The sequence below is a fragment of the Poecilia mexicana genome, unplaced genomic scaffold (assembly GCF_051168715.1).
Source record: "Poecilia mexicana isolate PSO_F unplaced genomic scaffold, ASM5116871v1 scaffold_17, whole genome shotgun sequence".
Classification (NCBI taxonomy): Eukaryota; Metazoa; Chordata; class Actinopteri; order Cyprinodontiformes; family Poeciliidae; genus Poecilia; species Poecilia mexicana.
The window spans coordinates 25078026-25102279 of NW_028263386.1; the positions used below are offsets into that span (position 1 = coordinate 25078026).

Below are 24254 nucleotides of genomic sequence, written 5' to 3' on the forward strand. Positions count from 1 at the left end.
ACTAGTATAATTTTTCCGGCACAGTTATGCGTTTGTTCCATTAGATAAGTACGAATGCATTTTTAAAAGTAGCGTCACTCAGAAAGTTCCGTTGACGAGCCGTTTAAAACTTCCGCCCGTTGCATACTGACGAGAGTTCTTGAACGCAACACATTTGAGGCTGTTCGAATCCCTTCAGTGCCAGCGCCAGTCGTAAGCGCACCTAAAACCCAAACAAACGTAGACAGCCCGATTTTCGAAAAAGTTTGCAGATACAGAAAGAAGTTGCGTTTGTTGTGTTCACAGAATTCATGTGTATGGGAATTCCTCTCTACTTGAGACTACCTTGCTCCTAAGAAGGTAGGCGCTATCGTCATAAAACACTGCAAGTTAGCTCGCTAGCACTTAGCAAGCTGATAAATGTGTGGTGCTGCTGCTAAGGTAGCCATTTTGAAACTGTGTTGTTCCAACCAAGCCAGGTCTGTTTACCTCTTTTGTATGCCAGTGACAGTTGCTCAAATTGGTGGTTTTATGCATTATTGCAATAGTAAGTACATTTTAAGTCGACTAAGCCAGCTAACCCCACCTACTCCTGCTAAATACTTCATTGTTTTCACGGGCGACTAAACAGGCTAGTTAATGCCAGCTCTTTGCTAACAATTGCTATGCTAACGTGAACCTTAGTTTTGTAGACAGCTTGCTAGCTGCGGAGGTGGGACATAAATGACGGCGCTATATTCCTGTGGTTATTATCAACTAGTTAATGAACGCTGTGGAATATTTATCCCTCTGAAATATGCCACAGCACTTTAAATCATTTAATTTAGCCAGTTAGCTCGGTGAAACGTGCGCGTTAACTGTTGAATTGGGCTGCTGCTGCAGCTCCGTGGGCACATTGGGTTTGTTTACGACGAGGTGCTGTTAGCTCAACTATTTTTCTAACTGTGAAACTGACGCAAGTGCATTTTGACCGATAATAAAGTGAATGTATGAGTTGCAAAGTGCTGTCCGCCTGTCCGCGGCCAACTCATTGATGATGAGCTCTTACGTAATGGCTTAGTGTGGATACGTTAGCAAGTCCAGGCTCTCCCTGCGCGTGAAGCTCACCGTGGACATGGCTTCACGAAAATTCAATGAAAGAGACCTTAAATTTGGAGACGAATTCGAGGTTAAGCAGTCGGGTTTCTTCTAAATGAAAACTTCACAGATGATGGCAGAAGTCTTTGAACGTCTGTTTCCTTGAGCACGTCTTAAATTAGAGTCTTTTGGTAAATGTCACACATTTAGGCTGTTTGTAGCAGCTCTAGGGACTTAATAGGAATCTAAATGCTTGATTAAAACCTGCATTTTCGATTTAAAGAGCTGCAATATATTCTCAGCTCCACATTTTATTTCATAGTAGTAGCTGCTTGCTAATGGTTATCTTAGATGTAATTTTATGCTTCTGGTGCTTCTTATTTGACTTTCTTAGGTATTTTTGTTGAACAAGAATTTGGGTGACACATTTTGAATTGTTTATTTATTTTTTCTATTGTAAACACAGGACTCAAAATTATTCATGCTCACTAATATGATATGATATGACACCAATCTGATATGTGTTTGGGGGACCGTTGGCTCTTTAAAAAAATTGTACATTACTCTTTAACTTTGAAAGTCTCACCTTGACTTTTTGTTGGCTGTTTCTCACTGTGGCCAAGTATTTACTGTACATTTTGTCTGGTTTTGTCCACATGCTAAAGTTTCAGTCAAACTTTTAAGGTGACTGAAAAGTTTGTGCTTGAAATCATTGAAAATACTTGGATTTCAATTAGATGTTTTCACAGTTTGCAAAGGGTTTGATTTCTGTATGAAATCCTTGAAAGTGGTTGATATTCAAACGGCAGAGTTTTGCAATAAAGTTCAATACAACGCTCGATTAAAAGCCTAAATTTGGAAATAATCGTTTGCAGTTGAAACAAGATATTTTTGTATACAACTAAAATACATTTTTGTTTAATCTACGTCTGAAGTTAAATCAGACTAAACTGTTCCTGTTTTATTTCAGCTACAATTGCCAAATGACAGAAAATGTAACTTTTTTTTTTTTTTTATAAGGTTTTTGTTTTTTTGTGTGTGTGTAAATTTAATTTGAGCAGGAAGGTCAATAGCCTTAACACAATTTGTTTGGATTGTTTCAATGTAATAAATATTCATTATTCCTAATGGCTCAGAAGACTTATTGATCTGTGTAAATGAAATTAAGGTTGGCTTATATTTTATATGTTAAGCAAAATTATTGAGATTGGTGGATTTATTTTTATTTATTTATTTATTTATTTTTGGTTAAATTACTCAGCCCAGTTAGGTGTTCAGGTTGTGTGAGAGAAATACATTTCAGAACATAACATTTTGTCACATTTTAATTTACCTTGCCCATCTTGTAGAATATAGAATACTATCACAAAATATTATTAAAAACAGTGATAAATGATAAGTGTCTTTTCATTTTAGTTCTGTTTTTTATCTCCAGAGTTTTTAAAACTTATCTTGAAAGTGCTTGATGTTGCTCCAATTGTTCTGTGGCGAAATTTGAACAAACCCTGATTTAAAATTTCAAGATTCCCATCAGAAACTGACAATCTGTAACTCCAAGAATAAATTCTTCCTCTCAAAACGTCACATTTTTCATGAAGTTAAATTTTTCATTTTCATCAATTGCAGCCAAACTAAGAACATGTGCTTGGATGGACTTTTTGGAGTTCATTTCTAGCAGATAAAGATTTAGCGACATATGAAACTGAAAATAAATTGTCAGTCGGATCGTTGCATCTCTAACCTCTGCCGACATAATAAATGATCCTGGGTTTGTTTTTGTTTTTCAGATCCAGTCTGTTCCCGTGAGCAGTCGGCAAGAAGAAACTTTCCCCGAAGCATCTCAGGCGCTCGGAGCTCCGCCTTCCAAACATCAAACACGTCGCTGTTTTCCCAGCATTCTCTTCCTCTAACAGAGAAAGCCGGCGATCAAGCCTTTGTCAGGCTTCGTTCTCGGATGAGTCCCAGTTCCCGCTCGGCGACTTTCATGAAGGCTTTCTGACTTTGCGTGTCTATGAAATCAGGCCGAAGTCCTGCGTGTCCTCCAGTCAGAACAGCACACCTAACCACACGGGCATCTTCCAGATGTGATTACATGAGCGCCAAAGCTAAATCCGGCGTTACGATGACTCGCTCAGCGACGTCTCAAATTCACTAACCCGAACTGAAAATCATAGCGATGTAACTTCGCGCCTATACTTTTTTTTTTACCTCCTCTATTTGTCATGTGACTTTGAACGTCTGCTGAATCTTTTTCTTTCGAGCGTCTTTTTTCCGCCAGTTTAATGAGGTGAACGGCGGCTTCCAGCGACCTCCATTCCTAATAAGACTGTCTGCAAATCCTTTTTTTTTTTTTTTTTTTCTTTTTCTTTTTTTTTCTCCGTTGCATGCCTGCGTAGATTTTAAAAATGATCCGGTGAGAGGCTCGTCGACTCTGTAGCGAACCGGCACACGGTGTGGCAGGACATCACCGGCCTCTCTTTCCTCTGCCTGGAGTAAAGCGGGACTGCTTCACGAGCCTCGTCCATGTTCGAGGACGCACAGTTTCCACAGCAGACTCTTTCCTTCCGCAGAAAATAAGACGGGACTAGCTTCTTTTTCAACTTTTTCAACTTTTTTGGGGGGACAAATCACTTCTGGTGTCGTCTTTTTTTTTTTTGCCAATCAATTTTAAGCCCAATCAAGTTTTGAGTTTCTGTTATTTCACGACAGTAGGAGCAAGTGCTTCCAAAATTGAAGAAGTCAGTTTGTCAGCTAAAGGAAAGAGAGAGAAAAAAAAAACAAGTTACTGTGAGAGCTTTTATCAAAAGAGCGCGGAAGACGTGATTTAATTCACATTCGAAATAAAAAAAAAAAATCTCTTCCTTCTAGACTTTTTTTTCCCCTTCCTGCTCTTCTGCTGCAAAGATCCAGTCACACTGCTTGGCTAGTTTTTTTTTTTTTTTTTTTTGTTCTGGATCAGCGCTCCAGATCATTCCAGCAGAACCCCCCTTTTTTTTTGACTCCTCTCCAGCTGTTTCATCCTGGACGAAGGGATCCACGTCTGGAGAAAGGGACTGCACTGTCCTGGTCGAGGTGGAGCAGGGGGTTTCTTTGTGCCGCTTCCCATCTGTCAGCGCACGCCGTCTGTGATCAGTGCCAACAGGCCTGAAGGAACCGAGCCCAGCCAGAGAGAGTGAGAGGAGGCAGAGGACTTCAGAGCAACAGACTCTGGGGTAATGTTCAGGTTACACCTCACTAGCTGCGTTTCCTTTGACCGTAGAATTGCACAAATTGGAATTGTGAAAGTTAATCCACTTAATTGAAACACGGCAAGTTTTTGTACTGGCATGAGGTGGTTTTCTGAAATTAGCATATTTTGGAAAACAAAACTTTTTTTTGCATCTTCGACAACCCAATGTTACTATTGATGGAAACGACAAAGAAGACGACAGCAAGTGGATGGATGATGATGATGATGGCGCGGAGTGTTTCTTTTAATCACTTATTTCGTGAGCAAGCTCATTCACATGTGATTTTGATATCGTTCTTAGGACACAGTTATCAACAATATTTTGCTCACATTTGTAATGGAAACGCAGCTACTGGCGCGTGACTCCGCTCTGTAGAAACTGCCGGTTCCAGGAAACCGATTAATCAATAAAATCGATTAATCGTTTTTGAAGATTTAATTTTTGGAAAATTTGGATTTTATTTTTTTTTCTCAAGTTCCCATAGGTCAGAGTAACATTGGTTTGCCCAAGGCGGCCATCTTGTTTCACTAGATACTTTTACAGCTTCTGTTCATTCAGGTCAACTCTACGACGGAATATAAGGGGCAGACTGAGATCTTTGTTTTCTTATTTGATTGCAAGGTTACAGTCACAATATTACAAGAATGAAGTCATATTTTTATAAGACAAACAAAGAACGTTAACTATTCAGCATTTTTTGTCATTAAAACGACTTTTTTCTCTCTCATAATTTTAAGACGTTCTGGTAAAATTGCGTCTTTGTTCTGCTAATATTATGACTATATTGTCGTACGTAAAGAAAAGTTTTCGTAGCCTAGCCCTAATACAACTCACACAGGATGAATGAAATAAATAAGTGTTTTCTGTCATTTGCAGTTTCTTGGTTAGAAAGGAAATCGTATCTGGTACGAAAAAAATCAGAGATTTAATTTTTATGTCACATGGCCCGGCGCTAACCAGAAGTGGTTCAGCAGCTTTTATGTTTTCTTACTCTTCCATTTCCAATGAAAAAGACTTATTTACCACATAAGAAAATGTCTTGCATAAGTATTTTTTGGTAAAAGAATCACGGAGCTAAATTAAACCGTGTGTTTACAACCAAGCTGTCAGATTATCAACTTCACAGGCGCAGCTGCAGCACATCCCGCTTTGTTTCCTGCTAAAAATAGCTTTTGGCTTCCCCTTTTTCTGACCTTTTTCTGCAGATCATTTATTGATCCAACACAAAATTACCATCAGAGGCGTTTTGAATAAAACATGAATCTTATCTTTTCCTGAATTTAATCCCCAGAAATTGATTGTTTCTGTAGATCCTGGCCATGAGGTTTGATGCCTCCATCCACTGACCAGAAACACTGGACCTAAATGGCGCAGCATGACTTTGTCCCTGCCTGGCTTAACTTCTCCACACCCCAGCCTGCCAAGGTAGTGAAATATTTGTGCGTGCTTGTTTGTTTGTTTGTTTGTTTGTTTGTTTGTAATACCTTGTGGGGACGATTTTCCTGACATATACTACGTTGTGGGGACCTGAGCCTGGTCCCCACAAGGGGAAACCCTGTTTTTGGGTCAGGGGTCAGAGTTAGGACTAAGGTATGAATTGAGTTTTGGTTAGGGTTAGGTATGTGATGGTTAGGAAAAGGGTAAAGGTCAGGTTTAGGCTGTAGAAATGAATGGAAGTCAATGGAAAGTTCCCACAAAGATAGCAACACAAATATATGTGTGTGTGTGTGTGTGTGTGTGTGTGTGTGTGTGTGTGTGTGTGTGTGTGTGTGTGTGTGTGTGTGTGAGAGAGAGAGAGAGAGAGAGAGAGAAAGGATTGAAAGTGTTGGGGGTTTTTTTGCACACACTGCTCCAATATATCTTGGGATCTGAGTGTGTGTCTGCATTCAGAGATAAATTCCCCTCACGGTTGATGACTGCAATCAGTTTGTGGTGCAGCAGAGCCTCAAAATGGTTTTTAGTGTTTTAATAAGGGAAACATGCATACGTGTCAAATGTTGTACTCTGAGTGAAGACCTCATCAGACCAAAGTCGAGCTTGATTTGCTACTTTTGATTTCATAGATTTTTTTTTGTGTGTTTTGTGTGGCTCTTCAGACCCTCCATTGTGACTTTCAGTAATTTTGGTCAAAATGTTATAAAAACCTGTTGACATATTTGCTTATAACATGTATATAAAAGGCTAGTTAAACATAATTTTTTCTGTTTTCATGTAGAATTTCCACAACCAATTAGAACTGAATCGAATAACTGTGATTATTTGGTTATTGATTAGCTGGAGTTTAGTTTAGTCTTAAAATAGGCCTTTTACTGAAAGAACAACTCAGTCAAGAGCAGGAAATAAGACAAAACTGTAGAAATATATAAACATTTTGTATTTAAAATTAAAATTCTACACTAAAAAAATCTTGTTGTGTATCTTTTGCCGTGAAATTATTAATTTGCTTTCTACCGTCTGCAGGCTGCTCTGATGTTGGGAAAGGTTTAATTTTTGTGTTTGAATTGCCTTGATCGAGTGGTTCTGTGTCAAATAGAACAGAATGTCTTTACTGCACAGAATATGTGCGAAATAACAACATGATCTGTTTTACCAAAGGATTTGTATTAAAAAGTGTTTTCCTTGCACGGTCTGTGTGCCTAGAGGTAGACAGTGGAAGAAAACCAGGCTTTAAACTTGACTGAGTGCAAAGATTTGTTTTCTGACATGGACATGCATCAAACAGAAACTACAACAGGTTTGTTGTAGTTGTAGTTGGTGCTTTCTTGCTCTGCATGTATGGTTGCCAAATTAAAAAAAAAGTTTTAATTGTAACTTTTTGTCCTTGATGTTGACCCCTTTCACTTTATTCACCTTTATGTTACAACCACAAACCTCAGTGGATTTTATGAAGTTTATTTACATCGCAAATAAACTTAAGCAACAAAGCAGTTCAAAGTGCTTTCACCATGAAACAAGTCAAAAAGTCACCTGTTATGAAGCGAGCAATAATCATTGCATTTTGTCAAAAATGATCAAGCAAATATACATCAGATATATCGGTCAATGTTCAAATTATGATGAGTCAAAGGAAACTTTAAACAGATGAGTTTTTAGCCTTGATTTAAAAAAAAAAGAAAAAACTCAGTGTTTCGGACATTTTTCAGTTTTCTAGAGGTTTGTTCCAGATTTGCGGAGCGTCAAAGCTGTACGCTGCTTCTCCATGTTTGGTTCTGGGGATAAACGCATATTTGCGTGGTGCAACAGCTCAGTCAAAGCCCAGACAGAAATCAGATTGGGAATTTGTAGCAAGACAATAAAACTTGCAGCAAAACTGGTTCTACTAAATCTGAAATCTAATACATGCCACACCTCTCAGATTTTTAAGAGGTTTTTTTTTGTTGTTGTTTCTTTTTTACAACCTGTGTATAATTCTCTCCCACTTTACGATCACTCACTCCTTTGTGTTGGGCAATCAGACGGAGGCCTAATAAAACACGCCGAGGTTTGCGGTTGTAATTTTTACAGCATGTGAAGAAGTTCAGAGGATGAGACCGGTCGTGTGAAGCGCTGCAACTTAAAGCTGCAGGACCAGTTCTTCGGCTGCTGTTTGGTGTGGTTGGACTTCCTAAAGCCGTAATATTAGAAACAGGAAGCTGCTCTTTGTTCCCGACTGTTTGGCACTTTATTTGACCTCTGGGTCGACTTCTTCCATCCGTCTGTGTTCACATAACAAGTTGAAACTCTAGTTTACTCCTCAGAAGATGTTTTTATGTTGTGGAAGTGATCAGACGGGCGTGTGCTGAGGAACGTAATTTGAATTGACCTTCGGACTTCACAGAACAACGGGTCGATGGTTCAGCTACATCAGAGTAGTTGCGGTCCTGGCTTTCGGTGTGTGTGGTGACTTTTAGTCGTTTAATTTCCTGCTCTACTTTAGATTCCCCTAGTTACTCTTTAACTTGGTAAGTTGTTTTGAAAGAAAAGCAATTACACAGTCAGCAAAAACAAAAAAAATCTTACCAAGTATTTTTGATCTACTGCAAATATCTTAGTACAGTTGAAATAAAAAATTAATAACTTAGAAGAAGCTGTTTTAGCAAGATGGAGGAGCTTGTTTTAACTAAATAAGTTCTTAATATTGATTGAAAATGTATTAGTTCTACTGGCAGATAATTTTACTTGTAACATGGGAAAAATGTCTTAATGAAATAATGTGCAAGTGGAATTAGTACTTTTTAAAAATCAATATTAAGGAATTATTGACTTTAAACAAGCTCCTACATCTTGGTAATAAGTTACTTGCGAGTTAGTTTTGTTTTGTCTCATTTCAAATGTTCTAAGATTTTCTGTTTTTCTTTTTCTTTTTTTTTTGTTGAGATGGATCATAAACGTTTACACGCCATCAGAACCTCCTAAAGAATATTCAGAGAGGTTCACCTTCTCTGTTCTACCGTTTTTTTTACTGTATCCTGGAGAAAATGTCGTTGGATCGTGTTTCCTGGTTGACTGACGCTGCCTTTCTGTCGTCCTTCAGTCCCCTGCTGCCAACCTTGACAAGCAAGGTGAGCCTCACCACCACAGAGACGCCAGACCTGCTGTGAGCCGCCGCCGCCACAACTCCTCTGATGGATTCTTCAACAACGGCTCCCTGCGTGCTCCAGCAGGTAACCCCGTCACTGACCTTATTTCAGACTTCCATCCTGGGGTGGGCGATGTCGATGTAGTTTTATCACGGTGCTTTGCGGTGCTGTTGTGATAACGATAAAAGTGACGAGAAGAACTATTTACTTCTGTTTTAGGTCGCTGTGTGACTGTGACTGCATGTCACAGCAATTATAGCCCCACAAACACAAATATTGCTTTTGAAAAGCATTCGCATTTCAATGTAATCACGTTTAATCTGTGGCACATAAAGCAGGTAGGCGCTGCACGAGCCGCATGTGGGTGCTGCGCTAAAGCGGGTGCCAAAACAATGGGCGAAAAGTTATTTCTAGTGGCCGTTTTCTGTATACAACTGGTTGCGCCTGAGCATTTAATCATATTTTCAGATTTATTGATGCTTTCATTGACCAAATGGTGGAGAACAAAGTGCACCAATACGGACCATTTTTGAGGTTTTCAAACGGGATTAATTCAATTTATCACAGCGACAATCATAAGAAATTTATCACAATAGATGATCGACGATACTATAAATGCCCAGCCCTGCTTTCTTGTGTTAGTAGAGAACAGTCCTTTAATCAACACTTCTGAACTGGTTTAGAGGAATCCCTGCTTTGGGTGTCTTTGGAGTGTCTCTATAGCAACCAATTTTTCTCTGGAGACTAAAATTTTTGCCCATTCGTCTTGGGGAAAAGTTCCTCAATTTCAGTCAAAATCTAAGATTACTTTGTTGATCAATGCAAGTAAAAAATTATTTTTCCAAACAGCAGAGAAATAATAAAAATATTGAGTAAAAGCAAATAGTAGAAAGCATCAGACCGGATGAAGAGGATCAATTTGAAAGTTTTTCTCCATATCCTCAAATGAGCTTGGGTCTGCACTGTGACTCGGCCTTTCGAACTCATAACTTGTGGACTTTTTGAAAATAAATGTAGGAGTATCAAAATAAAGGCTAAATGGAAACGTTTTTGTAAAATCTTGTATCCGTTGCCTTCTACCTCACTTCTATGTCCAACTTTGTGTTGGTTTATTATTCTGCATGAACTTTGTACAATAAAAAAAATGTTGGATTCAGCTATGTATGTTATAAACTATAGCTGGTGGAGGTTTAAACCAGGACAGTTTGTTATTATAATGTGTTTTTGTTTGACGTATTTTCAGGTGATGGCTGGCAGCAGCCCTCGCTGCTCCTGAGGCATGACTCTGTGGACTCCGGCGTGGCCAAGGGTGGGCATGGCGGACTGGCGGGGGGCTCCTGTTGGAAGGAAGCTCCCAACTGGCACGGAGCCCCACGTGGCGGCGCCCAGGATGGCCACCACCCCCAGGGGCGCCACCCCAAGCGGGGCGGCGGCGACAGGGACAGGCAGGGGGGGCACCGGCAGCGCAACGGCAACTTCCATCCCCGCAAGGGAACCTCGTACCAGGACAAGTTCCCCAACGAGGAACGCAAAGACGGCAAGGACGACAAGCTGAACTTTGTAGAAGAGGACTTTGTGAGTTCTGGATGCCAATTTACTAGAAGCTAACTTCAATTTTTTTCTTTTTTTACCGGATGTAAAATGTTTTTTTTGTTTTTGTTTTGTTTTTTTTGCAGCCCTCCCTCAACCCTGAAACAACTGGAAAGTCTGGCACTCAGATGCGAACAGTTGCTCCCCACGCCGGGGTGTGGGGTACGAGAGCCTCTAGTCGAGACGAACTCGCAACGATCAAACGTTTCTGCTGGTAACACGAATTCTCCTGCGTCTGTTCCAGAAAACCCTCCTGTCAGCAAACAGATGGTGTCCAAAATGCTGGTCATCAAGAAGGTTTCCAAGGAGGACGCCGGCACGGCGTTCTCTGCAGGGTTCGCCACTGCTGGCACTTTGCCCACCAACGGCAGCAAAGCTCCCCTCACGGGCTCCAGCGTCTACAAGAACCTGGTCCCCAAGCCTGCTGTGGCCCCCACCAAGGTAGGGCAGAGGGGCCCCAGAAGAGGCCGACATTCTACTTGGCTTCTGACAGTTTACATGCTGTTTTCTCTCAGGATTAGTTAGTTTACTTACAAAGTTAAGCCTCTACCTTCAGGGTAAACCGGTTTTAGGTTTTAGCTCATTTGGGCCACAGGGGGCAGCAGAGATTCATCAAAACATCTCAGTAGAGGTCTTTTTCTGAACAGTGTCTGGTGTTGGGATGAAAATGGAGGAGTTAATGAAGCTCTTTTTATGTCTGGATCAAGATGCTTCATAATCCTTGTTATCAGTTATTGAGCCAGTTGAGGTTGTAATGATCCGTTTCGGAACTTATCGCTAATAATAATCTTTACAAAACATATATGGTGAGGCCTAAAGCTGACGGGAATATTTGATGTGGTGAAAATGGGGGATAAAAATAAATAAATAAAGCGACTTGTGGTCTTCTCCAGAGCACCCAGTGGAAAGCCGGTGGTAGAGAGATCACCAAGTCTGGCCTTCACATGCCAGGCCGGGATTCAGTCTTCACCAGCCCCGTCTCTGCAGCCAAACCCAGCACCCCAGTCAGCGCACCGCAGCACAACACCCAGAAAGAGGTTAGAGTTGAGCCACCTGACGCCCGACGCTTCTGAAACTGAAGCTGAGAACCGGCACACTGCGAAATGAACCGTCAGAAACGATGAGCGGCGGATATTTGTGTCATTTTGGACAAAGATGCTAAACTTTTCCTGTTACCCCCCGCAGCACCCTTCCAGCACGACTCCCCCCATAGACATCGCTCCCTCCAGGCTGAAGCTGATGCGCCGCGGTCCGGACCGGAAGAGCGAGTTCCTGCGAACTCTAAAGGACGAGGGCACCGGAGAGCTGACGACCAGCAGCAGCCCGGGAACGTCGGGAGAGGTGAGGCGGCCAGCTCAAACCTACGGGGGTTAAGAACCGTCGCTCTTTTCCTTCCATTGTAAAATTATGTGGATTTTGTGGTGATAAAAAAGTTTAAGAGATATGAATGAAAATAAGAGGCAGTATTGTGTAAAATCTGGTTTTAACAAATTTTGCTGAGTAATTGTCTCAGAAATGATTGCCATAAACAATAACCTTTTTAAACTGATGTAATGGTAAAGACATGATAATACAAGTGATGTCCTGCCAAAAATAAATACATTTTACGTCCAAAAGAACACTAAACACTAGAACTGGTAAACAAAGCAACCAGAAACAAAAAATAAGAAGGACTCTCAGTCTCCGTTAACAAAAAATGAACTTGAATAAAAACTGAACACAACATGAAACCAAAGTGGAAATAAAAACTACATTCAACCAAAAGGGTGCAGATTATGAAGTCTGTATACTATATTGCCCTTCAATAATCATTACATTTAGATAGAGATGTTCATATCCGACTGCCTGATGCAGCGGTTCACTCCTTCCTCCCACTAAGGAAATGAGGAGGTGAGCAGTCAGTGCAGTTGAGCCGTTTTTCATCCAGTGTCATCAATAGAAAAAGGCAGGAAGAAACGACAGTCGCTAAATTAAAATGAGGTCGCTAATTTTCATTTATCATGCGATTCATTGATTTATTGTTTATTGCGACAAACCTAGTTGGGGCCCAAGTTTCCAAAAAAAAATTTTTGCTCTAATGTATCACACCGTATGTATTATGTTTTGTTAACATGTTGTTTTATGCGTTTGTTTGTTTTGCTCTCCTCCCCAGGGTGAGAGCAGCACCCCGGAGCCCAAAGTGTACAGCGAGGAGGTGTGCCACGAGAACGGCCTGTCCTACTCCCTCAGTGACTCGGACACTGAACACCTGTCCAGCTCCCTGGAGGCAGAGCACAGGTGAGGAAAACCGGCCTGCTGGTTCTGAGTCGCACAAATTCTGGGCGCATCCAACTAACGCTGGGGATCGGTGCAGGTTGCTGAAGGCCATGGGCTGGCAGGAGTACCCAGAAAACGACGACAACTTCCTCCCTCTGACAGAAGATGAGCTGAGAGAGTTCCAAACTAAAACAGAACAGGTGAGGACTGGGAGAAAAAAGGAAATGCGATCAGATATTGTTCTGCTTTCCTCGTTCAGGGTTCATATGGGGGAAATCCTTCAAAATGATTGAAATTCAATTGGGGGTTTTCAAGGTTGGGAAAGTGCTTGATTTTCAAACTGTACAGTTTGGTAATAAAGTAGAATTTAATGTTGGATTAATACGGGAGCCAAGAGTGGACATTTTACATACATGCTCCCCCCGACCCCCGATAGATTTCTTGATGGTTTTCCTCAGAGTAACCATCTTAAGAGTAACTAGTATTAGTCATACTAAGAAAAAATATGACAATAAAATTATGAGATTAAAGTCCTATTACAAAAATAAACTCGAAATAATACAAAAATAGTTGTATTACAAGAACAGTCATAATATTACGGAATGAAGTTGTAGCTTTATGAGAATAAAGTTCAGCTATAACAAGAATAAAATTGTAATATTGACTTTTTATTTTCATAATGTCATGACTATTCTTGTAATATTATGATTCTGTTTTGCTAATTTTATAAAAATATATATTTTTTCTTGGCGTGACCCTAATACTCCATTGTGTATGTAGTGAACTGAAGCTGTATTTTTTTTTTAGTTTATTTGTATTTACTACACTTGGTTACAAAAAAATATTTTTTGGAAGTTTTCTGGTTTTTTCCAACTGAATTAGGATCATTTTGCACAGCTGAATCCAAAAATCACATCCATTTTTCTCAATCAGGTCAGGTTTTTATTCTGATTTGATTTAGAGAAATCCGACCTTCTGACTAAATCGATGACATTTTAGTGACATCATCAGTTCATTTCCATTAATATTTCTCATCCGAAAAAGTTTACCAAGACAGTGCATTAATGAAATGTTATAAACTAGGATTCCTGTAAATTGAATCATGAACACCGATGAGGGTAAATTGAACTTTACGTCTCCATCTCGCTGATCCCAGATTCTCAGGAAACCGTTCCAGATGTGAGAACAAGTCTTGCATTTTGATGCTTATGTTGCTCCATAGGTCAGAAAGTTGACCTGATTGAGCAAAACCAAATTGATTCACTTCATCAAAATGACCCTAAACCAGTTGAAAAACCACAGACAATTTTTTTGGATTTTTTTGGGCCGTTGACCAGTGTTATCTACAAAGTGTGGTGCTGGAAAAGTATGAAAACTTTCCTTAAAAATACTTATGCTTTTTTTGGGGGGTGGCTGTTCTTTCTACCAGCTGAAGAAGAACGGCATGCAGAGAAACGGGGTTCTCCCCAGGACGCGGGGCGTGACCCTCCACTTCACCCCCTGGAGGAGTGTGGCGGAGGCGCATGTGGAGGAGGGCTCTGAGTCCGACACCAGTAGCAGCAGCCAGACCTCGGACGACGACGACTGCACCAGATCCTAACACGGCTTTACGGAACAAAACATCCAACAAAAACAGCCAACACCACATCCCAGCAAGCAACCCCCTCTTCCTGTCTCATCTTTTCTTTTTAGAGCACCATTTTGAAATTTCTCAGTTTTTTGGGTTTTTTTTGTTGTTTTGTTTTTTTCATCATTCTTGCACAAGGGAAAAACCAATCATATCCCAGTGAAGGGGGAGATTCCTGCTCTGCCAGACGTTGTTTTCCCTGCGTTTCCTCCTTCACTGCAGTCCTTTGACCTCTGACCCTCCTCCTCCCTCTCCTCACCCTCTTCCTTTTTCTTCCTCGCTTTGTTGAACTGAAGTGTTCATCAAGAAAAGAAGGGCAATGAATGCACACTTGATTCTGCTTTAAACAGACTAACTCATTTCATTGATGATGCTGATGACACATTAATAATGATATTAATAAAAATTGGTTCCTGACAAGCTGATATGTTTCACTATGAATCTTGACTACTGTGGTGTTTCATCTCCAAGCCTCTTTACGTTGTCTAGGCCAGTTGTAAAAGGAAAAAAAAATGAAACGCTGCCTTTTTTGTGTGAGACTACAGGGTTGTTTTTAGCTCAACTTTGCAGAATGAAATGTTTTCGCTTTCTTTAATGCCTTTCTACGAAATAAAAGTGCTCCAAGAAGACACTAGAGCTAATGTTTTCTATAGGTTGGAAACTTTAGGAAGTGTACTGAAATGTACAAAAACAAGTCTGGGACGGGTTTTTTTTCTCTATCATTTTAATGTCGTCTGTCTCATTTAAAATAGATTAAGATTTGTTGCTGGAGTTATGTTTGCGTTTTTTCAGCTGTGTTTTCAGAGACGCGTCCTGTCCGATCTGAAAGGCTCCAGATTGACTGTTGTAGGTAACTGAGCTCAGTTTTGGCTCAGATCTTGTTTATAATTTTAGGTGATCTTAGCTGGAGTTTAGATCAGGCCTTATAAATCCAACACTAGCCCATAGGCATCGATCCATCCCAACTAATTAACATGAACTATAAGCCCAAGTCCAAAGTAAACCTGATAAGACTTTTTTGCTTTTATTTACAGACTATAATTTGTGTAAGCAGTGTAACTTCTCCTGTTTTCGGCTTTGGTTTTTGCATCTTCTAGCTCCATTTTGTTGCCACCGCAGGGTGAGTCCATTGTGCATCTTCTGGGATGTGTGATAAGAGCAGGGCAGTGCTGTTTTTACTTCATATCGCACGTTCTCTTTTGACTTTTCTGTACTGGATGTATTGTAGGCTTGTTAAACATTCCCCAGAAGCCAGAGCCCAAACATCTAGCAAATCTTTCTTTTGCCTGAGTTCAGCTCAGGCCATAAATCTAAACTAATCCTGGAGTTCTTGGCTCCTTTTACTTACTCAGGCTGTCAGTAAAACAAAAATGTTAATTTATCTTAGGGTTCAATGTATTTCACTGTGCTTTAGCAGACCCAACACCTAGTAGTGCAACCCTAATTATAAAATGTTAGGGGATGATTTTCATGTTTTTACAAAAAAAAAAAAAACTTGTCTGGCTAAGTGCGTATTCAGCCCCTTCTTTTGAAGCCTCTAATAAAATCCACCTACTAAAGGGCAAGTATTTAGTTGAATCTTATTGTGGTTCCAGTTTTTCTGTGGAGGTTTCAGGTATTTCTTATGTCCTGCTGTAAATTGGCTTGGTTCATTTAATTTACTGTCAAAGCTAAACTACAGGCAGACTATAATCCTAAAATGGCGCAGAAAATCAACGTCATTGTTTGCTACTTTTGCTGTTCAATGATTGGCCCACTCAAAAATCCACTGGAGACAATCCGAGCCAAGGAGAGGAAGCCCAGACTGTGCTGGAAGCGAGGTACGCCTCAGAGCTAGGGCAGGTGTATAATTAACGATTTGAACCAGGTGCGAGCCAAACATTTGGCTTCGCGATGCCTGGTTTTGAACCTCTGAATTTCACTTTCACTCAAACTACATTATTCGGAACTACGTGGGCCCATTTTCGGAGTACGGAACCAACGCGCCCGAGCCGGTCAAGGCGAACGTTCAAAAGCACGAATGTAACTCAGCCTCAGGTGTGAGAGAGAACCTAAACAAAATCTACACACACAAAAACATCATTGCATTATGTTTAATAGCTAGCATTTTACTGCTTGTTATGGCAATAAATAGCTAGAATTAGCATTTTATTGCCAATAACAGCAAAAAAAATGCTATAATTAGGATTTGGAAAAGAACCAGCATGAATTCAAGTTCTTGCGACCAGTTTACCTTTAACATGCCAGGTGTCATGTCTCTTGAAGCACCTGAGTCAAATCAGATCATTAGGAAGAAAGGTCATCCAACAGTCTTTATTAACTTTACAGGTTACAAAAAGGTTTAGAAAAACATATTTACAACAGCAGCAACACGGTGTGCGAGCTGTCCAGGAGAATGTCAACCAGTCTGGCTTCACTGCCTTAAAATGCAACAAGTGAGGAGGCTCCAGGTTCTGTGGTCGTGGTCTTTATGCAGCCAAACCTGAACACTGGAGTTCTGAACTTCAGAGATGCGTCCCCTGAGCCGAGTCTACTTCATATTCTTGGACAGTGAGAATCAAGGAAAGTGGAAGGAAGCCTAAAGACTCGTCACTTTGCCACCTCCATGTTTTCTCCGTTAGCTTTGTGGATCCTGTCGGTGTGGGGCTCCTGGTCGTCGTCCTGCTTCAACCTCTTCACTTCAGCTTCCTTTACCGGACTTTCTGGTTTCCTCTGAAAGGAAGCACAGAAAAATTAGGCCACCATACCACAGGGCATTCTGGGTAATTTATAAATAAATAGCTTGTGGTCTTTTACCAAAGACAAAAGAGAAATCCTGAATTTGACACCACTTCATCTGTTTAAAGTTTGTGAAACACCAAGTTGCGCTCGGTGTTTCCTTCAGGTTCTTGGTGCAGTTGATACAGTGCAGTTTGAAAGAGAACCACACCAGTGGAAAAAAAATGTAACAAATGTTGCAATTTTGGTCCCCAAAGGAACCAAGTCTCACCATTGGTCACAAACCCTGGATCTCTTCAGTAGGTCTGTGGAAAACATCATGTAGCCTATTGCTGGAGATCAAACTACTGTAAGGCAGCCAAAACGGCACCTGGGTTCCACTAATGCCAATTGATGCATATTCTACACATACAAGAATTGGCCAATTAGTAGCAAGAATGAGCCTATTTCTAAATTGTACATATTGTGCTAAATATGTTAATCTGCTTAATTTAATATCCACCTGACAGCAAGAAAATGCTTTAAAAAACAAATACACAAATTTAGGCAGTAAGAGGTTTACAAAATAAAAATCATATAAAAAGGCAATTTATAACTTCACTGAGTACCATCATCATTAACTGCATGTTTGAATTTGCATTATTCTTTGAAGTAACCCAAAATTCCTGTTCTAGCTCGATCTGAACTTTCGGATAGATTTCCTTTAAAAAGCTATTTTAAAGGAAGCCGACGTCCTCGACCTACACCGGGGTCACCGTCAAACATCTGAGCGCTCACCTTCTTTCTGACCAGGTGGGAGATATCAGACACTGGGACTGTGGGGGGATGTTCACTGGTGCTGTTGGTGCTTTGCAGCTGGTTGGAAAATGAGAAAAAGCCGTTAGGAAAAACAACACAAACTTCGGCAGTAAGAGACGCAACTGAAACCTTTAACTTTGCTTCGGACAAATGAGTCGAACCAGAACTAGTTCAAGTTAAAGTGAGATCATAACACTCCCCCTGCTGGCCATCTGGGGGACATTCCACAATGTTTGACCGATGAGAGTTTTGGTCCTTTCAGGAGCCTCCTCTGCATTTTGTTTGGGTTTTAATGCCTGGCCTACCTCAGAGCTTTTCGCAGTGACAGGAAGTGAGTGTTTAAGAAATCAGAAGCTTCAAATATCTTGTTTCCCAGTGTGAATGTTTTATCCATGTTATTTCAGGAGCAGACTTACTGCTGGACTGGACGAAGAGTCAGCAGGGCTGACGGTAGAATCAGGCAAAGCAGAGGAACTGGAGGCTCCGTCCTACAGGTGGGAACAAAGCAAACAAAAAACTCAGAACAGGAGCTGTGGAGCATCTGTCAGCAATAAGAATGCAAACATGAGGATTATACATCTGTGGATTGGTCTAAAATATAAAGTATTCAGAATATAAGAAACATCTTGGTAGGTTATTTCTTTGAAAGAGCTTCTGCAGGGTTTCACCAGCTCAAAGACTTTGTAAGGCTAGGAGCAGAATTTAAAATAAGTATCGGAAATAAATCGTATGCGTTGGCCTGAGAACTGGTTATAAATTTGCACTTACCCATGATAGATGTAAAAAAGCTGGCCAGCTTCACGCTAGCTAGCCTTCAATTGTGTATTAGTAGCATGTTAGCGGTAGCCACAAGTGTCTCTAATCACAGAACGCAGTAAAGACGTCTGCATGTGAATCAAAGTTTTGCATAACTGAACGGCATAAGAAAAGAAAAAAAAGCTGCATGGAATATAAAATGAAATAATTCTGGAACAAAATGTAATACCTGTGATTAATGTATTTAAGGCTAACTTGGTGAATTTAATGTAATTTTAGACACAAATTTAAGACTAAGGATGCAGGCAACCTGTACTAAAAGGAAAAACCCAGAATAAGCAGTTTGTTCATTCCCAGCTCACCTGAGCCGCCTCAGCGCTGCTCTTCATCCCTTCAGTTGCGTCCTCCACCTTCTCCTGGATCTCTGGGAGCAGAGCCTTCAGCTCCTCCATCTCCTTCCTCTCGTCTTCCAGAGCTTCTGGACCCTCGGCTTTGTCCATCATCTCCTGCAGTTTCTCTGAAAGGTCAACAACGTCAGACTAAAAGGTCAGCTCTCCGCGTGGTGATCTGCTGTGGTGGCAGGTGGGCGGCGCCTCACCCAGCCTGTTCTTGATGACCGAGATGGAGCTGTTCAGGGCCTGGATGGCCAGGGCGTACTGGAGGTTCAGGCTGTGGGCGACCCCCAGCTGATAGTGGGTCTCTGCCAGCAGGCGGCTGTCCGGGTCCAGGTGCTTCACCTGGAGCTTCAGACACTCCTGGAAGTCCTCGAGTGCCTGGTTGTAGTTTCCTGACATGAAGATTAAATATGAGCAACAATATTACAGATCATCATCCAAGAGCAAACGTCTTAAAACAGAAGTGTCCAAAGTGTGGCCCTGGGGGGCCATGTGTGGCCCTGGAATTGATTTTATGATTATGGCTTGATTTAAGGAAAAAATAAAAATGGACAGGCTGGATTTATATAACTGCAGTCGGCGGCCGCACAAAATCAGTCCAAGGGCCACAAATGATCCTGGGGCCACACTTTGGACACCCCTTACATATATAATTTTCCTCTTAGTTATTGTCACCTTCCTAAAATAATGGCCTAAGCCCAAAAAAAAAAAAAAATTGTCCCAGGTCATTAATTTAGGAAAGTGACAATATGGCCCTCCCAGCAAACGCCCTGAAAATGTAACGGTGTGTTGAAAAAGTGAGTCTTTTGGCTAAGCTCTGTACCTGACTCGACAGAAACCTCTCCCAGCTTCAGGTGGGTCTGCGCCGCCATCAGCTGGTCGTCCTTCTCCTCCTTCCTGAGTCAGACGGAAACATGAGGTCAGACCCCAGCAGGCGTCAGGATCCTGCAGGCGTCGCTGCAGCTCTACCTTCTGTAGATCACTTTAGCCACTTCCAGCATCTCCCAGGCCAGCTGCAGGTTCCCCACCTCCTCATCTTCACTGTCCTGGAGGAAGGTCACGGCACAGTGAGCCGATGTCACGCTTTCCGTCTGAAGGCGAGTGTGCGGTCAGTACCTTGTCAGCAGTGGGCTCCCCTTCACCAAGCTCCTCCACTTCAGCCTCCCTCTCTTCGTCTTCGTCGTCCTCGTCGCCTACAGAGGGAAGGTGTGGTTATGAGGGCATGGAGCTGAACCGCTCGTTTCCATTAAGCGTAAAAATTGCACAAATTGGAATTGTGCAAATAAATTTGCTTTATTGAAACACTTTTTCCATCCAAGTTACACGATTGATAACTGGATGTTACTACTGGTGGAAATGAAGAAGATGACAGGAAGTGACCTGGTGTTTAACGACTTATCACAACAAATTTATTCACGTGGGATTTTAATCGCCTTATTTGATGGGGAAACTGCAATTGTGAAATTGCCTTTTTTTTTTTTTTTGACATTTGCAGAACGTTGGCAATGTTCTGAGCACACTTGTAGTGGAAATGCAGATACTGATGCTTTACTGTAGAAATTAAACTACAAGCAATTCATTTTATCAATTAATTGAATTTCTGGTTTTTGAAGATTTAATTTTTGGAAGGAAAAAAATGTATATATATATATCACAATTTTGTCTTCTCCCCTCCCAACTAGTAACTCCTCGGGTTTCCGTAGGTCAGAGTGACGTCGCCACACCAAAGGCGGCCATCTTGTTTGACTCACGTGTTTTACAGCCATTTATTTTTACGGAGTTCGAATTCTGGACAACTCTGCAATGGAATATCGGGGTCAGGATAAGATTTTTTTTTTCCATTTTTAATTACGAGAATAAAGTCATAATATTACAAGAATTTGGTCATATTAGGAGAAATAAGTAGTAATTTTCTGAGAATCAAAATAAAAACTTTTCTCAAAATTCTAAAACATTCTTTCGGTAAAATTGCATCCTTTTTCTGCCAATATTGACATCTGAAACGTTTTGTGCCCATTTGTAACAGAAACATCTGTATAGCCTGTATAAATCAGAAGTTTACCTCCAGCTTCTTCTGGCTTATCTGTAGATTCATCCTGTTCAGCAGCTGCTTCAGATTCTCTCTCCTTCTCCTCAGCCGGTGATTCATCCTCGCCATCCTCTTCCTCCCCGTTCTCCTTTGGTGTAGCCTCTGAGCCTTCAGTCGTGCTCTCCTCCGTCGCCTCGCTCTGCTTCTCAGAGTCGTTGGTTTTCTTCTCTGCCATGGCGTCGTACACCTGAACCCTCAGCTCGTCTCTGGACTTTTCTAAAAATGCGACAGAGGACCGTTAAGCGTTAAAGCCAGCTCCCAGTGGGATTTGAGGGAGTTAGCCCCGCCCCCTCACCATCAACATTCTCTACGCTCTCAACGTTTGAGTCTTTGGGCTTTTCCTCCTCTTCCTCCTCCTCTGGGACTCCTTCCAGAGCGTTCCCCAGGACAGAGTTCTCCATCCTGTAATCACATCCCGTCGTTCACATCTGCAGACTCCGAGCGCCGTCAAGCAGCCACAGTTGAAGCTAGTTTAGTGATTTTAAACCCACCGTGCCAAATCCAGCAGTGCTTTCCCACACCAGTAGAACGCCTCCCCGCACTCATCCGCCGTGTCTCCGTACTTCTTAGCTCTGAAATTATTATTTTTCTCCTGTCAATATTATCACCAAGTTACACCGTCTGATTACATGCACCAAAATATTCCATTTCAAAATGTACTTCTGCAAAATGTTGGGAGGAGAAAATGTTTTGGCCCCTTTTACTAAATAAAATTAAATTGATTTTATTTTACCAGATAAAATAAAATTAAATACAAAACAGAAAATCTGGGAATTTTTAAAAATACATATGTTCTTTTGTACAAAGGCCATATGTGAAAAGTGACTAGACCTATTGTTCATACAGAATGGACATGTAATTGCATTGAAATATGCAGTAATACATTTTATTGCAGCTGGAGGGACCCAAATGTTTTTGTTAATTTTGTACAGGCAGTGAGTCAGTCCTCCAGTTCCCAGCTGGGTTATCATTCGAATGATTGCATTTTCCTGATGACAAAATTGGACCAATTTGTTTGACACATACGATTGAGACTGAAGATGCAGTGCAGTAAATGGATAGACATGGAAAAATACTTAACTCAATCAGGATTTCTACACGCTTTTGCTCCAAGCATTTAGAAACTCAATTGTTTGTCCCTTTAAAACGCAGTTTTGATGGTAAACTGAAGAGTTCTGAATAAATTTGAAGTCGACGTTTTTTTGTTGTTTTGTTTTGTTTATTGCCGAGTTCAGATCTCGAGGTTGTCTCACTTTTTAGCCTTAACGCTACGTTTCTAAGAGTCAGTGAGGAAAAGGTGGAGGGTTATAGCTCCTGAAAAATGGGGACCAAACATATTCTTTGAGAACATTTATAAGTGACAATTTCCACTACAATTAAAAGCAACCATTGAAACAGTCGTGAAAGCGAACAGCGTAAATGCGGACACCACTGTTTGGGCCGCATTAACTCATTTCTATTACTAGAATAACGCAGGACACCCGAATGAAACTGGCACAAAGGAGAGGATGCTTAAGTCCAGAATTTTAGACAACCAGAAATAGCCTGTTTGAAATACATAAATAGACAATTTTTCGAGATACAAAATCTGCAATACAAAATGAAGAAATTATTTGTAACTTTTCTAAAGATATATATAAATAAGATACTAATTGAGCTAGTGTTTTTGTCTGCCGGTGGACTCACAGCATGCCGCAGGCCTCCTGCAGGGCGCTCACTGCCTCCACCACCTTTCCCGTCACCAGGTACTTCTTGCCAGTCCCGACAAGCTTGTTGGCCTCCTCCATCTTGGCTTCACTGGACAGAGAAACCAAAGCAAGTGGTCACTTGAGTTAAAAACAAACAAAAAAAAGTATTTTTCTTGCAATGAAATAAGTTGCATATTTACGCTGGTAGACTTAAATAAAAAAGATTCTGAAGAGCCCTAAGAAACAGCAGACCTTGTTGAATAGTAACACTGGCAGCGAGGGGTTCAGGAGATGTGACGTGTGAGTCGCTCCTCGCGTGGACTGCCGAACTGATCTGTTGTTTCAATTTAGCGCGAAATGGGCTCGCTCCTTCCGGAGTCGTAGACAAACGCGGGAGAATTCTTAAAGGTACAGACACATTTGTTCTGGAAGACAGTACGTTGTTTTTTTTTTTTTTTTTGTTTTTTTTTGTTTTTTCCATCGATCGCTTGATTAAAAAGAAACTCTTTCATATGTTTCATTTAATCTAAAACGGCGGTGTTCACAGATGAGTCTTATGAGAATTTCTTGAAAATAAAGAGTATAAAACGATTGGAGTTTAAGGGCAAAATTGGGGGGGGGATGCTTTGTGTGAACAAATGCACCATAAAGTAGATACTGTTGGTTACCAAATACAAATAGGAACCAGTGAGGAGTTCTGACGTAGATTAATATGCCAGCCAGGGCAAGCATCCTGAGAGGAGGTGAGATTATCATTTTATGAATTGCATTATTGCAAAAACTGAACCTGAAAAAGCAGTAAGCCATAAAATTATCAAAGGTAAAAGAACATTCAAAATGTCTTTACGTTGTGTGGCAAGTAGAATAAAATCAATATTGACCTCTGCTTTAAAGATCTTAAGTGTAAATTATATAGATCAGGTTCTTATCAGGTCATGTAGATTATATCTTAATAAACTGAAAATATTCAAATATTGCCCTGTTCTTAAAAACAATCATTTACAGAGTTCCTCTATTGCTTTTTTTTAAACTGCAAGCTTTTTTAAAATATAATATTAAGTATCCTTCTGCATAAGAAGTCAGCATACCTTAAGCATCAAAAGAAGACCAACTATAACCAGGATCCAACAGATTTAACTTCATGCGTGACCTAAATGTTGTATAAAACAGTTGCAGATTTATGAAACCTGTTTAGATTTATTAAGCGAACAAACAAAAGAGGAAGCGGTGCAGCATCTATGTGTGTATGTCTGTGCTGCTGCTGTATTGTTAGCAGGTGCCTGTTTGTGTTTCTGCTCTGCATGTTGCTGTGTACCCTGCTGTGACTGACAGATCCCCTCTGAATTTCTCCTCCTGACTTTCTTGCCTCCACCGTGTCAGAACAAGTCTCAGCTTGGCCTCTCTCAGTCAGCCTCTCACTCATCAGTCTGTTCTCTGTAGGGACAAAGATGTACTATATTGCACATATGGATATATTGTGAAATAATCCATC

At 40.9% G+C, this 24254-nt stretch overlaps 2 protein-coding genes across 3 annotated transcripts; one reads left to right on the plus strand and one right to left on the minus strand.

Moving 5' to 3' along the window:
* The first annotated feature begins 152 nt into the window (after nt 1-152).
* gpbp1l1 (GC-rich promoter binding protein 1-like 1) lies at nt 153-14759 on the plus strand. 2 transcript variants are annotated; one of them, XM_014989149.2, is made up of 12 exons: nt 153-339; nt 2844-4268; nt 5597-5711; nt 8800-8929; nt 10089-10420; nt 10522-10597; nt 10680-10876; nt 11329-11472; nt 11621-11776; nt 12588-12712; nt 12789-12891; nt 14121-14759. In XM_014989149.2, exons 3-12 carry the CDS (start codon nt 5652-5654, stop codon nt 14289-14291), a joined length of 1494 nt encoding a protein of 497 aa, XP_014844635.2. In that variant the 5' UTR covers nt 153-339; nt 2844-4268; nt 5597-5651; the 3' UTR covers nt 14292-14759. The 2 variants fall into 2 exon arrangements, with proteins under 2 accessions (XP_014844635.2, XP_014844636.2); XM_014989150.2 differs by lacking the exon at nt 153-339 and adding an exon at nt 442-526.
* A 1845-nt stretch (nt 14760-16604) lies between these two features.
* Nucleotides 16605-23484, minus strand: LOC106919017 (histone-binding protein N1/N2-like). The gene is made up of 13 exons (XM_014989145.2): nt 23015-23484; nt 22761-22871; nt 21566-21646; nt 21370-21476; nt 21048-21290; nt 20102-20178; nt 19955-20031; nt 19809-19882; nt 19189-19377; nt 18953-19107; nt 18251-18322; nt 17814-17891; nt 16605-17030 (listed from the first exon to the last, which is right to left on the minus strand). The coding sequence occupies exons 2-13, from the start codon at nt 22859-22861 to the stop codon at nt 16908-16910; spliced, it is 1377 nt and encodes a 458-aa protein (XP_014844631.2). The 5' UTR covers nt 22862-22871; nt 23015-23484; the 3' UTR covers nt 16605-16907.
* Nucleotides 23485-24254: the final 770 nt, after the last annotated feature.

Coding starts and splice junctions, on each gene's coding strand:
- gpbp1l1 (XM_014989149.2), top strand. CDS start 5,652: ATGGCGCAGCATGACTTTGTCCCTGCCTGGCTTAACTTCTCCACACCC. Junction 5,712..8,799: donor CCACACCCCAGCCTGCCAAG/GTAGTGAAATAT, acceptor GTCGTCCTTCAG/TCCCCTGCTGCCAACCTTGA. Junction 12,892..14,120: donor TCCAAACTAAAACAGAACAG/GTGAGGACTGGG, acceptor TCTTTCTACCAG/CTGAAGAAGAACGGCATGCA.
- LOC106919017 (XM_014989145.2), bottom strand. CDS start 22,861: ATGGAGGAGGCCAACAAGCTTGTCGGGACTGGCAAGAAGTACCTGGTG. Junction 21,291..21,369: donor GAGCGTAGAGAATGTTGATG/GTGAGGGGGCGG, acceptor TCGCATTTTTAG/AAAAGTCCAGAGACGAGCTG. Junction 20,179..21,047: donor TAAGCCAGAAGAAGCTGGAG/GTAAACTTCTGA, acceptor TTCCCTCTGTAG/GCGACGAGGACGACGAAGAC.